Source organism: Leptinotarsa decemlineata, unplaced genomic scaffold (genome assembly GCF_025532065.1).
Source record: "Leptinotarsa decemlineata unplaced genomic scaffold, Ldec_3_MD MMD2_tig00026336_RagTag_RagTag, whole genome shotgun sequence".
NCBI classification, from domain to species: Eukaryota; Metazoa; Arthropoda; class Insecta; order Coleoptera; family Chrysomelidae; genus Leptinotarsa; species Leptinotarsa decemlineata.
In genome coordinates, this window is record NW_027412692.1 from 1696873 (window position 1) to 1712468 (window position 15596).

The following is a 15596-nucleotide window of genomic DNA, read 5'->3' on the forward strand; positions in this document are numbered from 1 at the left end:
ATTTGTTTCGAAAGAATTATTTTCTTTCGTGTAATTCAATGTTTATATGAAAGTAGCTGTTTCAGGAGGACATTCTTTCAGTTTGTGTCTGAAAGTTACTTCTTTGCATGATCTACACATTCATGTATAGAGTTTCAAATTGATTACTTCCTTCCTTTCTTTGGAAGATTCTCTCATCCCTTTTTTTTGTATCAGATAGAGTAGTAGAAAGCCAAAAACTTTCTTTCCCATAAAATTTTTATTTCTCTCTAATACAACATTTGAAATATCGAATTTTTAAACCTGCTCAAAAAAACTCGAGGCGCTATCTGGTAGACAAATGGACCATTACTTTTCTTGGTTCCAATTTTTCACAGAGCGGGACTTTCTTTTGTCAAAATTGAGATATTGGATGCTAAGGATTGCTATTATTATAACTGTTAATCAGGAGGTAGAAATATGAAGTAATTTTCTCTATTATTATCGATAATTCATAATTACTGAAATTGATTGTACTGTTATTGATGATTAATTATGGTCGTAGTCGGTTTTTTTTAATCTTTATAAGAATTTGAACTGGGTACATGCTTGCACCCAATTCAAATTCTACTAAATGAATCCACCTTCACCGTAGGTTGAATTCATTTGGTACCAGCTATGTCTAATAATGGTTTAGGGCTATAATTCAAAGGATGTGCGAATATCTTGGTAGATTTTGTCATAAGTTTATAACTCTTCTTGCGGGTCAGATATTCAATGTTTGATTAACAAAACCTAAAGCAAAGCCAATGACATGTTCTGGTCCAATGAAACTGCTTACAGCAGCTCTATTACTTTTCAGAAATCCGGGCCAGAGGCAGTTTGTTAAGTTTTATCGAGGAGAGTCTTTTTTTGGCAGTTTACCATTAGAATTTATTAACATTGATTTTCGCCAATTTCTCCACCCGAAATATGGACGCATAGGTTACTACGATCTATATTTGAGCAAGCAGCCATCTGTTTGAGGCAGGTCATAGTCAATTAATGGAAGCGTTAAGTCGAAAATCATTCCCAGAATGTTGTGACTTTCAATAACAAGTAGTCTGCTAAGCTCTGCATGACCCTGTTTCATGCAATGAGCAGTTAAAGTCTGACTATAAATCAATTATTATTTTTTAGGAAGGATAATTCGAGGTGGGGCAGCAGACAAAAGCGGGCTCCTCCACGAAGGCGACGAAATCCTCGAAGTGAACGGTATCGAAATGCGCGGAAAGAGTATCAACGCAGTCTGTGATATGCTTCAAACAATGGAAGGTACCCTGACTTTTCTTATCGTACCTGCATCGTGTCAGATTCGACCACACGGTATTCGAGACTCGTTTCTCCACGTTAGGGCTCATTTCGACTACGACCCTGAAGAGGACATGTACATCCCGTGCAGAGAGCTGGGGATAGGCTTCCAAAAAGGTGACGTTTTGCATATCATTAGCCAAGAGGACCCCAACTGGTGGCAGGCTTACAGGGAAGGGGAAGAGGATCAGACTTTAGCAGGTAAATATTTTGTGGAAAATATTTTAGTAAAATGTAAATTGGGTCCTCGTTATTTATTCGTAAGTATCTATCTATATTACTAGATATCTATGTAATTCTATATGTAAGCGCAGAAGGGGTACATAATTTTATTTTTGGTTTTCAGTGTAGTTCGGACCCCGAAACGCAAAATTTGGAATTTAAACTCGTTATCATATATAAAAATCAAGACTTGGGTTATAGGTGACATAACGTTATTTTTTGCGGGTTTTAAAGCAACTGCCATTAATCACCACCGACGGGAAGTGTTTAGCAGTGGTAATTTTGGATTCTCAACAATATTTTATGGGAAAATATACAAAAATCAGCGCTGAGATCCTGGGGTCTTGAACTAGAATATCAGTGAAACAATTTATATTATAATCTACATAACAGTGTGTTACCATCAAGCTTCCATTAGAAATTTGAGATGAAGGGGCGAAGGTACCAAAAACTGTTTCGTATAAAACTTTTTGAAGTCGATACTTTGAATTTTTTGAAAAATTCTCCATTATATAGGGTATATTCCGTCATAAAATTACTTTCAAAAGATATAAGACTGTATAGACTGTCACAGGAGTTTTTTTAACATCAGCGAAGAAAAACTGCTAATATCCTGCTTAGCTTTATTTTTCTAATTCTGAAGACTTAGGCACAGTTTAGCCTCCGAAAAGTCAAAGATAAGTATCTGTGTGATTTCTTTTTTTGATAGACAAAATCAAATACGACAAGTTAAAGATGAAAATATTTTTTTTTGTGAAAAATGCATTGAATTTACGCAGTAACTTATTGGGACAAACTACGAATAAAAACTTTATTCTTTCTACACGTGTATGAACTTCTCCATAACAATTTTCATAATTTTCAGAATGTGGGTTAGAAGGTCGATAAAAATTATGTTTATGAAATTTTTATACAGGATATCATATGACTCAATCACACTCTACTTTGAAATTTGTTATGATGTACCGGTCTGTACAAATTTTTGGGTCATCAATATTCATAAATTATTAAAGAATCAAACTGGCCAATACTCCTACAACTTTAGTCACTTTGATGATCATCGGGTGAATTACAATTTTTCTTATTACGGCCCTGATATGAAAGATAGATTTGGAACCTCTTGTCTGAAATGAATCTGAGCATTGTCTCTCTTATAAGTGTTTCGCTAACCATCATAAGATTACTGAAACTAAATCTTTCAACCATACATCAATGTCATTGATACATTCTTGGCATGAGTTATTGTGTTAGTTTGTCTATTATCCTAATTCTTAATTTATTTACCTATATGTTGACTACTTGTTATCATACCTACTATTTACCTGAATTCTACTTCTAATTATCATGTAAGAGAGTAAAAAACAGGCTGTTTGGAATAGAACCTTTCGCCTTTCAAAGATTTCATTGTAATTTTTTCGATTTCTATACTTTCAAAGGTGTCTAAATCCCTCATGTAATATACCGGTGAATCATGATACATCGCCTTCAAAGCATAATACAGAATATATACAATTGTTCATCATTAAAATGTCAATTGCTTTTCATGATGAAAATCAAAATACTCGTAGGTACACGTGCGTAACGTATACAAATTGAATATCATCGTATATGTGGGTACAATCGCAGAAATCCTACCATTCACTCGAAAAACAATTAATTCACGTGCGTATAAAGCATTCACGTGAATTAATTGGTAATGTTTTTTCATTGAAATTCCAAAATAATTGAATCGCACACAATTTTCCGATGAAATGGACACAATCCAAACAAATATCAGTGCTATTGGAGTGATCATAAAAAGGAGCAAGATAATTCACTCGGCTTTGAAAACATAATCTATAAGATGATCTTCAGACGATGTGGTGCTGCAGGTTTTTCCGGGTTTTCCTGCAGATGAAAAAGTAAATGCGCCACTGGAATCAATGAAGTCGCCCCGGAGCGCCAAATAATTTTTATTGTTGTTTTTATTTTTATCGTTGTTTTACAATAGGTTGATTAAAAATAAAATAATAACACTAAATAAAAATCTATATGCACAAATATTTTTGCCACCCCTATATAAAGTTTCACTTAGCAAATAATAATAAAATGTGATGAAATTGGCCGATACTTGATGAAAATCCATTGTAACGTATTCAAATAACACTTCATTCTGAGATTTTCACTAAACAGTTTTACAAAACCGCAACACGTGTTTCGCTATGCAATATATTTCTCAAGCTACTTATGTTGTTTGTTTTAGTGGACAATTTATTTCCATATTCTGTTATTCTCTTGTATTAAATTGAACAGTAAAGCAAAATAAATATGTCGAAATAGAAATAAATGGTGAATACAGTAAAAATTCGTAAACCTAGTGTCTGTTGTAATGTCCAAATAACCCTACGTGTTTTTTTCTGAGCGGTAGGTCATTGGGAATACTGTTGGAAGTATTTATTATACCTTCTTTAACACAACCTAATTGATATAATAGTTGATTGAACTACTTTTCTATAAATACTGTTGTGCATCATGCCCGAAAGAAAATAACGCCGGCCGCCACTGATAGCCATAAACCAATGGTGACGTAGCTAAGTGGGCGCGAATGTACGATGATTCTCGCCACTCGAGAAACAGCGAGAATAATGCTACCGAACTTCGGTGAATTTTCTACGGCATTCGATTACGATATTTAAAGGATAGCTACGAGGATATCGACACAGTCAAGTGGAAGCTACAGTGCGGTACGCGAAGTAATCTAGTAAGGCGATAGACATTCAAATAATAGTTAAATTTTTAGTCGAAGTGTTTGTTGTATTTAAAGTGAAATAAAGTTAGGTTTATTCAATGTAGTCAATTATTGGTGAACCCACGGGGAAAAACGTAACAATACATTCAGTTGTACACTCGCTGTATCACGACGTAATAATAAACAGCTACTATATAATACAAGAAAGTGAACAAGAAATAAAAGAGATATAACATAAATATGATTTGTATAGGATATTCAAAAACTCAAATACAAACTATACTGAATGATTACTCCATTGTGGTCAAAAATAACTCGTGGTTGAGACCAGGCCGGATCTAGGGGGTAGCAAGCCGGGGCCTATGCCCCGGGCGCCAAGTTCAGACAGCGGTCAAATTCAAACTTCATAGAAGAATGGACAACTCATGACTTACTTAACTTTGACCTACTATATTTGAAGAATCCCTCGTCGATTTCTCTCCACGAGAGTATTTTACTTCGAACATGTGTTTTGTCTATTTGTATTTACTATTTAGTAGTTTTTGATCATATTAGATATTGGACAATGTTATGGCCAATCTTCTGATAATGGGTCCAATATAACCGGCATATATGAAGGAGTACAAGCCAGGATCGCAGAAAGGAATGAGCTGGCAGAATTCGTATCTTGACTCCGTTCTTGACTCACCCCTTAGATCTTGTAGATGTTAATTCTGCCCCATCATGCCAGGAAGCTAACGACCTATTTGGACTGATTCAAAAAGTATATTGATTATTAATTTAATGGCTCCACTACTGGGGCAATATGAAAAAGTATGCTAAAACAAATTTAAAAGTAAGTAGTAAGACGAAATGATCGGCGAAATATATTGCTGGGAATGCCATATCAAATATTTTTTCAGAAGTAGCCTCAGAAGCAAACTTCTCATGCTTCATAAGCTAAATTCGGGGCAGGTTATCTTTTAACTATTTGGGCAAATATTCCCCGCGAACTCAATCGCATGAATATAGAAATTCAGAAAGAAGATAAAATAAGACAAAATCCAATGGAATATTGGATAAAAGAGGCTGGAGAAATTGCAGAAAAAACTGGTGTCGCGGCTATTTTGCAAAACAAACGAATTCTGAAACGTAAAAAACATTTCGATGAGATGTGTGAAGACGCATTACAAACACTCCAACCTGTTCAACTATTTTTTAAAGAAATAATCGTAGTGTTTGATCAAATCATGTCATAAATTAAAAAGAGGATTAATCGTGCTATCATGTTGAATTTAAATTTTGCTTCTCGTAATGATACTAATATTTTGAAGAAAATGTCACTTGAAGAACTGCAAAAGTATGGAGCAGCTCTGGTTCGAAAATACGAACGAGATTTAAGCATCGTTGAATTCTGCCAGGAACTCAACGTTTTTATAGAGCAAGCTCCACTTTTATTCGATGATATAGAAAAGGCTAATGGTTTCTATCTGTTGCAATTATGCGCATGATTTGCAGGATGCTTTTCCTAATATTTGTATTGCTCTGCGAGTTAACTCTACGTTTCCTGCTACATCCACAAGCTGTGAGCGATGCTACGAATAAAATATATGTCCTATACCTTCATGTCTATATCTGTAAATAAATAGGCTCAACACAGAAAAAACGGTGATCTATGCATTATTTCCGGAAGGCCTATGTCCAAATATTAATCAACTAGTGGACATCTGATGGCTGAAATTATAAATATAAGTGGGGGCGGCATTTTCCAGTTTTTGCCCCGCCTAAGAAAAATTGAAGATCCGGGGATGGTTGAGACTTACGAGTTTATCCACCTTATATCCGATACTGCAACTAGAGAAATTCCAAGACAACTTTTTCTTGCAAGAAGCCGGGCCTAAATTTTATTTGAAGTATGTCAGAGGAAATTTACTTTGTACACACATTATGTAGTACAGCAATACAAATTGATATCAAGTGGCACTGCGTTGATGTGACATTACAATACTGAATATCTATTACAGGTCTGGTACCGTCACAAACTTTCCAACACCAAAGAGAGAGTATGAGGCTAGCTGCCGAGGAGAGGATGTCGAAGCCCCAAAGGAAATCGACGACACTACTCTGCGGCAAAACGGCCAAACGGAAAAAGAAAAAAGGCGCCTACGCCGACGGCGGATACCCCATGTACGCGAATGCCGTCGACGAATACGATCCGGAGGAAATCCTGACGTACGAAGAGGTTTCCCTGTATTATCCCAGAGCGAACAACAAGAGACCCGTCGTGCTCATAGGACCGCCGAATATCGGTCGTCACGAGCTTCGACAGCGACTAATGGAGGATAGCGAAAGATTCGCCGCCGCCATACCTCGTGAGTACCTACATAAATGAATCAAATACCATGTTTTATCATTAGATACTATATTTTATTATACATTCCCGTTACCAATTCTATCATTTGGCTTTCACGTCTTCATATGTATACAGAAAATTGTGAAAAACTCCCATAGGAAGGAAGAAAGCAATTAGGTTCAAAATAAGTTCTTCATATGATCTACGCATATCTTTTGTAAAAAGTTTATTTTGAACTCAATTCATTTCTTTCTTCCTTTGGAAGTTTCCAATAACAGGTAAAATGATGTGGACGAAATCTTCAGATATATTCTGAGAATATTCAACCTAACCTAACTTAATAGTTTACAGCAATTTCAAAAATAATCAATGATCGATCAAAATACTTTACTCATACCAGATTTCTTTGAACCGGAGTTGTTATTGAGGTGTATTTTTCAAATAAAACAATTTAATGTTTCTCAAAGTAACTTTAAAAAATTCACTTAGTTAATTCCCTACTGCACCCCACTGTTTCATCACATGTAGGTCTCCACTTCATTTGCTGCAACGTCATTTGTCAAATTACCTCTCCTACGCTATCCTTGCGTCCTTTTCCTTTTGTATTCCTCTTGACTAACTTGAATTTTCATTCAAAAAAACCCAGCATTTGTTAAGAAATACCGCCTCTCGGCAGAGTAAACTTTCAACTATACTAGGTATAATTCCAAAATAGTAAGCACTAAATTATCAGAAGTAACTGACGTTTTTGTCTTAATTTGTCTCTTGCAGTGGCGTACGGAAATTATACTAAACAGATGAGGAAAAATGATAATAAAATATATAGAATCACAACCGTTGACAACAATCTTTTCGTTTTAATGCAATAATTTTTCTGAGAATTTAGTGTCTACTATTATGGAATTTTACTCTTTATTATGCATATTTCATATATTTTACATTTTTCTATTATAAACAACTACAGAACGAAACTTAACTGATAAAAGTAACTAGTAGCAAGTAGAAAATAGTTTTATCATTTGTTTTCAGATACTTCTCGCGCTCGAAAAGAAAATGAAGTGGATGGCCAAGATTATCACTTCATAACTCGTGCTCAATTTGAAGCGGATATACTTTCGAGGAAATTCGTCGAACATGGAGAATACGAGAAAGCCTATTATGGTACTTCGTTGGATGCCATTCGATCTGTGGTCAATTCCGGCAAAATTTGCGTTCTGAATTTACACCCGCAGAGTTTGAAAATTCTGAGAACTTCCGACCTGAAACCGTACGTTGTCTTTGTAGCACCCCCCAGTCTGGAAAAGTTGAGGCAGAAGAAAATCAGAAATGGAGAGTCTTATAAGGTAAGCCAAATATATTTGGGTAGGTAGGTTGAGAAAATTATATTTCAGAAAATCGGGAAAGGTAGAGAGGACACAACACTTTTGGGATCAATATTGTTTGGTGGGAGAAGTAAATTAGGTGGATTTGGATATATAAACTCGACAATAAAATAAATAAGTATATGGTGAGGCAGAAATTCGGATCGTCTGTTCTTTTTCTGCAAATGACCTGATTTACCACAGATGTAATAACTCCAAAACTATTTTTTTTTTTGAAGATTCTTATTTACATTTAACAGTCTAATGACCAGGTCGGAAGTTGATATTAATGAAATTCTCACAGTGCACCATACTTGTAAAAGAAAAGCTTGTGTGTAAATAGATATCCATGACTGCCTTCTTCAGATATTCTTGACTTTTGAATATAGAAAAGGAACTGTGAAGTCATATTTCACACAAACACAATTTTCTAAAGCATTCGTTTAAAAAAAATTCAAACATATCATGTGAGTATAACCTCACCGTGGTTTAGAAATATATATTATTTGAAATTATTGTTTTTTTCCCTACTATAAACATGTATGTTTTTTTGGGAAAATAAATCAGTATTATTATTATCATCATTTATGTTTAAGAGGAAACTCTCATATTGTATAAACAGAACCTACAGCTGGCTATGAAATAGTAGCGCCGGCGGTAGCCTTAAACAATATTCTGCATTTTGAATCGTTTCAAAAAATCTTTGATTATTTTAATAAAAGTTTTTTGGGGCACAATTTCAGTTTGAATTTGAAATGACTTTAAGATTAAAAACTCTTTCATCTTTTAACTTTACATGCATTTCGACTTTCTTGTAGATTCACTGTATAAAGTAATTATTATATTGTTTGCTTCCAGGAAGAAGAACTTAAAGACACAATTGAGAAAGCACGAGAAATGGAAGAGAAATACGGACACTTCTTCGACCTGATAATTATAAATAATGATACAGAGAGGGCTTATCACCAGTTATTGAATGAAATAAATAGTCTAGAACGAGAACCTCAGTGGGTTCCAGCAGCATGGGTCAAGGCGCCGTAATGACAAATCGTCCCGCCATAGGTATTCATTCCTAAAAGAAGAATTGCTGGAGCATTTTTCAAAAGATCACATCGTCTGTGAGTTTGACAGCATCAGCAAATATCATTTTACATGGTGTCAACTTAAGTGGCACTTTGGTTTTTCAATAAGAAATATCTGACAAGCAAGATATATAAATACTATTAGAAAGTATATTTACTTCATATTGGTGTGTAATGTCACATGGTACCTACATGTTGATTGTACACTTTGAATTTGTAAAAAAGCGGTACTGAATTCAAGAAATTATAGCTGATTTATACACCAAACTTTCATAAAATTTGTGAATTCAGTGTAGTCACATTTCAAAGGTTATAATTAACACTTTGATGGCCGGAGACGTATAAAACTAACTAGGTGAGAATATGAAGAAAGTGAATTAGGTAAAAGAACAAGAAACAATTAATCCCAGAGGGTGTGAGAACTCTTTATGTAGCAAAATATGAGCTGTCGAATCCAAGAAAATGTAGCAGAAATGTTATGGATATTATAAAAAGTATTGTTCATTGTTATCTGCTTTTGCAGAAGTTGGCAAAGAAATGTACAATAAATCTAGGCTACCTAAACTGTCTGGATTTTGACAACTACAGATTGATGTTTAGTCTACTGTCCATAAACATCAGAGTTTAAAACAAAAACTGTGGAACAGTCAAATACTACTTCATTTGAACTAATTTTTTTCGTCAATTTTTGAATTTTCTGCAATTTTTGCTTTCAAAGTCTTGGGATTCTGGACAGAGAATTAGACAACCACAGATCAATGTTCAGTCTACTATTGAGAATCATAAAACTTTGAACGAAAAAACTGCAGAAAAGCCAATTAGAGTTGAAAAACAACAAAATAATATTACTCTATATAAAGTAGTATTCGACTTTTTTGGGATAACTCAAATTTTGCAGTTGATATTGAATTCTCACTTTCTTTGGGATCAAATCTGCTTCTTGTTTTTTTTAATCTTTGAAAAATGTTTTCTTACTAATTCTGTTTTTTGTCCTTATTCTAAATTTCTTAGTCCTATCAAAATCGTCAAAATGTTAACTAGAAGCTTTTAAATGACAACAAAATTTGACAGTTTGAATAATTAAAAATTGACATAACAATTTTTTATCAATAAAACTATCATTAAATTCTTGAATTTAATATAGTTGTTTCAGCATATGAAAGTTTATAATTATTATTTTGATGACTATAACAGGGCATATAAAGCTAAAAAATGAAGAAAGAGAAGTTATCTTGTGAGAAAACATTTCTCAAAGATGTGCAAAAATGTGAAAAAAGGAGAAACAGACTCAATGCCAATGGCAGTAAATATTTTTTACCATTTCAGTACATTTACATAGTATGTAAATATATATCATTTCCACTCCTCATTGTCAGTAGCAAAATATCAAACTTTTGAAAGTAATGCATATTGTGACTGACACTCTTAACATGATGAGAGCAACTTTTGAATAAATCAAATTATAAATCTTATGAGGAATAGTAAAATATTTTTCAGAAACAGAAAGTGGTGTAGTTGAAAGATTTCTGCACTTTCTATTAACTACTAATTCCTAGATTGAAAATCGAATTGAGATAATAGCGATTAACTGAGAGAGGGCAATAATTACTGTAAATGAATACAATTTAGAATCATATAAAAACGTGTTTAAATTCCATTGTTTATAGCTATGTATATTTAGCGTCTCGAATATGTATATATACTATATTAAATCAGTTTCAAATATTGAATGATTCAGGAGAATCGAGAATATCAATATTGAATGTGAGAAAAAATGTTCAATACAGTCGAAATTATCGATTGAAGTTCTTAGTTTCTGAAATAATCACAGAAACCCAGAAAGTATGAAATGTTTGCATGTAACACCAACCTTTTATCTCCTCTTAGACCGAAATGAAATTGAAATCATTAAAAAAAAGTTAAATTGTCTATAGCAGGCATCCTACGTTAAAAATTTTAAGGGGTTACTTTCATTTCTGATTTTCCTACACAGATGGCACTTTGAAAAGCAACAATAGCTGATGGCTTCTACAAAACCAAAGGAAACCAAAAAATGCTTCAAATTGTTCCATAGTAAAAAGGAGCACAAAAGGTGTGCATTCTTTGTGAGTTCATTTCCAGAGCCCACCAACAAAGGAAAAGGGAGTCAGGTATAACCTTGCTTGAAAGCTAAATTATTAATCAAAATTAAACTCGGATATGTTCAAAACGAGAATAGGCTAGGAAAAAAACGAAGAAAAAATTATTTCGACATGAAAAAATATATAACTCCATTGTTAGGATTACCCTATGACTTGAAAGAAATTAATTTTGGCTTCTTATCAGTTTCAAATAAAAGGTCGATCCTAGCATTTGGGTATTGTTCATTTTGTACCGAATATTTACAGAAAGACAGAAGAACATGATACAAGCATTATCAAAGTTACGAGAGGGAAGAGTCATAGAAGAATCGTTAATTTAGATTTTTCTGCTTTATTATTAAACAGAAAATAAAAAGGTATAAAGGTTTTCCACAACGTTTTATAAATGCTACGAATTCAAGTATTTGATTTTAAGTATGATGTTTCGTATTTTACAAGTTACCGAGTCTGTGAATGAAGATATTGTATGGGCCATAACGGAATAGGAAAATAACTGGTAATAAGGATTCAGAAAAAAAATTCTTGTTGGTGAAAATAACAAACGACAAAAAACATCCTATTATCAAAGTTTGTTATGTAAAAAAAACACTGAAAACACCATAAGACAGATTTTAAATTGCAAAAGACATTAGCGGAAATGAAATATTTTGAGACTGGGCAAAATCACTTGTTGCTTATTGAAACAGCAACAGAGAAAAAATAAGAGAAAAAGTCGGTTAAATATACATATTTCAGAGTACTACTAAATTTCAGAGATATGCTGGAAAAAATGACACTTTTGAAACCCTTTTTTTGGCTGTATCGTCATTATTTGCAGAGATATTCTGAATTTATGTATACTCTGCTGCAGAACTTCCAGTGGGTTATCAGAATATATTCATAGAATTTTTTATCGATTATCCAACTTGAGTCACTCTCAACTTTTAAATTTTAAATACGGACCTGTATTTTTTGTAGACATTTTTTTATTAACAATATATGTTTAATATTGAGAAATTCTATTGTCTTCGATATTATTAACGTTCTTAATAAAAAAACGAAAGGTTCAGGAATCTCGAGAATTTAATTTCTCAATTTCGAATGAACATTGCCAATTGAAAAAATTGCTAAAGAAAGTACTAGTATTTTTTCAATATTCCAAGTGGCCTCCCTTTATAACCTTTTTGTGCACATATTCTGATAACCCATTGAAAATTACCATGGCAAAGTATAAACAAATTTCCCATATCTCTATGAATGAAGATGTTGATAAAATTTTTGAATTCTCAGTTTTCTTCTGTGTATCTCTGGAACCAAAAAAATATTCAAGTTTTTAGTATAATTCAGTAGTAATTCAAAAATGGTTAATTTTTATTAGTGACTCTGGAATCTAGAGAAGAGATACGCCCACAAAAATTGTTTCTTCTTACTACTTACCACAGACAAAAATGCAAGCAGTTCGCGATTTTTAGAAATTTAGTTTCAGCTATTTTTCAAAGTGCCATACTGTACCTGAGATTTTTTAATTTATTTCACTTTACTTCTAAATGTACCTTATTGAAACTAAAACTGAGTTAACCTACCCTGTTTTCTGTGGATCATCATGTAGATAGGTATATTAATAGAATTTTGAGTAAATCGCTCATATTTTGATTGATGTTAGAAAACTTTTGTAATCTAATGAAATACAAATTAGAATTCTTTCATTGGTGATAACAGTATGGTATTGATATTAACCATTTCATTCATTTATTCCAATTATATTTTAATGTAACTTTTAAAATTAGTGATGTGTAGGTGCAATTTTAAGAGTTTGTATTATTTTTACTTTTTTTATATAAACACAATTACTTGGAATTTATTGCTGAAAACTTTAATTAGTAGATCTGAAGTCATGGAGGTTATTATATTTTGTTTTATTTATTTGTTATTGTTTACCTGTACATAAGATATATCAACTATGTATATAAAAATCAGACCCTATGGTGTCTGGTAGCGACTTACTTGTATTATATAATATACTATAGAATGTGACTTCGGGGTTCCTTTTTATTATCAAATATTTTATTATGCATAAATCATTGTTTTAGAATAATTGCAGAAATAAAGATTTCTCACTATTAGTGGTGTTATTGATATTTATTTATTAAAATTTGAATAGCAAGCATTTAAAAATGTAGGAATATTTAATAGGATTTGTTCTTTCGTTAATATTGACATTACCTTACTACATGAATTAGGTACCTGTCATGAATTTTTTCTGAATTTATTATTAAATTAGTGAAAAACATCTGTGTTGGATAAGTTTCCGTACAGAGAGAAAATATTGCAAATGCTTGTCATTCGTCTAACGGCAGGATCTCACTGAAATCAATTGGGTGATCAATTTAGTGATGGCCAAAAACGAATACCAAGAATTAGATGTAGTTGATTCTTTCAAGTTCTCGAGATATATCGAGTATATACGAGAAGGAATCGAATTCTTTCAATCGCAAGCTACAGTTCACTGCTTTATAAGTCATGACATGAAATTTTTAGTTATTCAAATTTCAAGGAATATTTCAAAAAGATTCGATATAGGTACATTAATAGCATTGTTATGAAACAATATTGATCCAAAATCCTAGAGTCTTCAATTTAGCCAAATTAAAATGTTTGGCAATTGAGTAAAGTAATGTGTAATTAAGGGTAGATAAATGCAAATTTGCTATTTTAAAAGTGAGACCCTTCAACAGATACTTACCAGATTTATTTTTATTGTGTTGTCAAAGAGTTTTGATATTTTTTACCACTACTTTTTGATATTTGGTTCCAAACTTTCGAATTCTCTGAAGGTTTCTTTCACAAAACTAAAAATAAAACACATTTTCAAGTTCAAATCAAATGAGGTTATGTTTTGTTTTTGCATATACCTAAACATAACATATTATTATAGAATGCATGTACACTGATATGTACTTATTAGACCAATGCAGAAGGCAAGACAAAAACAAGTTAATAACACCATGAGAATGATTGTAAACGGTAGAAAATAGTTTGCTTATAACAGAAAAGACTTTCTGAAGTAAGGGAGATGAATTTGGGGTGGAAAATATTTTTTAGGATTTCCACTGAAGCTATACTCTGTGCATCTAAGAAATGGAGTGCTCCAAAACATTATCATGCATAGTGCACGTGATGACCCAGACAAGACTGCTTGTAAAGAGTCGCAGTAAGGAATTTTTTTTAGGTGGAGTGTAGGGACACAAATTAGCAGTTTCTTCAGTCGTATCAGTACCGTATATGTACACACCACAGGCGTTAAATCGTAACTCAGCACTCCGACACTGTAACAATGAATTCCGCCTGCCGATTGCAGTTAAAGCTGATTGACCAGCTTAAGGAGGCTTGTTTATTTTACCCAATAGATACAGAAGTGCGTGGTGATCAAGCTTTGATCACGCACCTATCTTTGTTTGGGTTACTTTGTCTGTTGGATAATAATAAATAATAGTAATAATAATGATAAATGGTCTTTATTTTTATCTTGGTGGAGTTTTGCTATTCTACCACAGTCAACCAAAAATGGATATAGTTTAGGCCCATTATATGGAAGATACAAAAGTAGGAAACATGGACCTTCAATCCGTGTGGCCAATCGAAAATTATTAAATTCCTGAATTTCACAATTGAATTCCCTACCACAATTCGAAATTCCCAGAACAATTCTCCACGCATGGGCGTTATTAATTTTATTGTTTGGAAACGAATGGTAAAAGTGAAATTATGCATTTTTTTATTTTCTACCATAGACTTTATGACCATTTGATGTAAGTAATTGAAATATGTACGAAAAGATTCATTCAGAGAAGAATAAAATCATATAATTGAATATTATTGGGAAAGAAAGGTTTTGGCTTTTGGCTTTCTACTTTTTCATCTTTGTACAAAAAATGTGGGAAAATTCGAAAGAAAGAGCAAGCATTTTACAAAGATATGTAGATCATGCAAAGAAGTAACTTTCAGACACAAACTGGAAGAAAAGCCCTTTCGAAACAGCTACTTTCATATAAACATTGAATAACACTGTTACACTATTGAAAACACTTTCCCAACACCTGAACAAAAATTACGATTTCTCGACGCGCGTTTCGTTAAAAAAAAATTGTGTCCTCAGGAGATCTTTATGACAGTTATAATGATCTCCTGAAGATGCTAACTTGGTTAGCGAAAAGCGCGTCGAGAGGCCGTAATTTTTGTTCTGGTGTTGGGATAGTGTTTTCAATAGATTCATTTTACGCCAGAGGTCCCAGACGAACTCTCACACTCAATAACACGAAAGAAAAATATTTTCAAAACAAATATTTTACACTGAACACTGAATTATAAAAAAAAACACTTTTCTCTATTCAGTTTGCATTCCAAACATTATGTATTTGGAATACAAACTGAACAGAGAAGTCG

The 15596-nt window shown here is 32.9% G+C and overlaps 1 protein-coding gene and 1 long non-coding RNA gene across 3 annotated transcripts in view; one reads left to right on the forward strand and one right to left on the reverse strand.

Moving 5' to 3' along the window:
* sdt (MAGUK p55 family member stardust) overlaps positions 1-13276 on the forward strand; it is a 177996-nt gene extending 164720 nt beyond the window's left edge. The window contains 4 exon segments of the mRNA XM_074183381.1: positions 1138-1509; positions 6262-6609; positions 7620-7933; positions 8810-13276. Coding sequence (XP_074039482.1) covers positions 1138-1509; positions 6262-6609; positions 7620-7933; positions 8810-8992 — 1217 coding nt within the window. The 3' untranslated portion in view covers positions 8993-13276.
* Positions 6964-14445, reverse strand: LOC141485828 (uncharacterized). Of its 2 annotated transcripts, XR_012467489.1 has the most exons (3): positions 14066-14445; positions 13897-14002; positions 6964-7885 (listed from the first exon to the last, which is right to left on the reverse strand). It is a non-coding gene; the product is annotated as an uncharacterized lncRNA (long non-coding RNA). The 2 variants fall into 2 exon arrangements; XR_012467488.1 differs by lacking the exon at positions 14066-14445 and having other exon boundaries at positions 13897-14059.
* Between the last annotated feature and the right edge of the window lie 1151 nt (positions 14446-15596).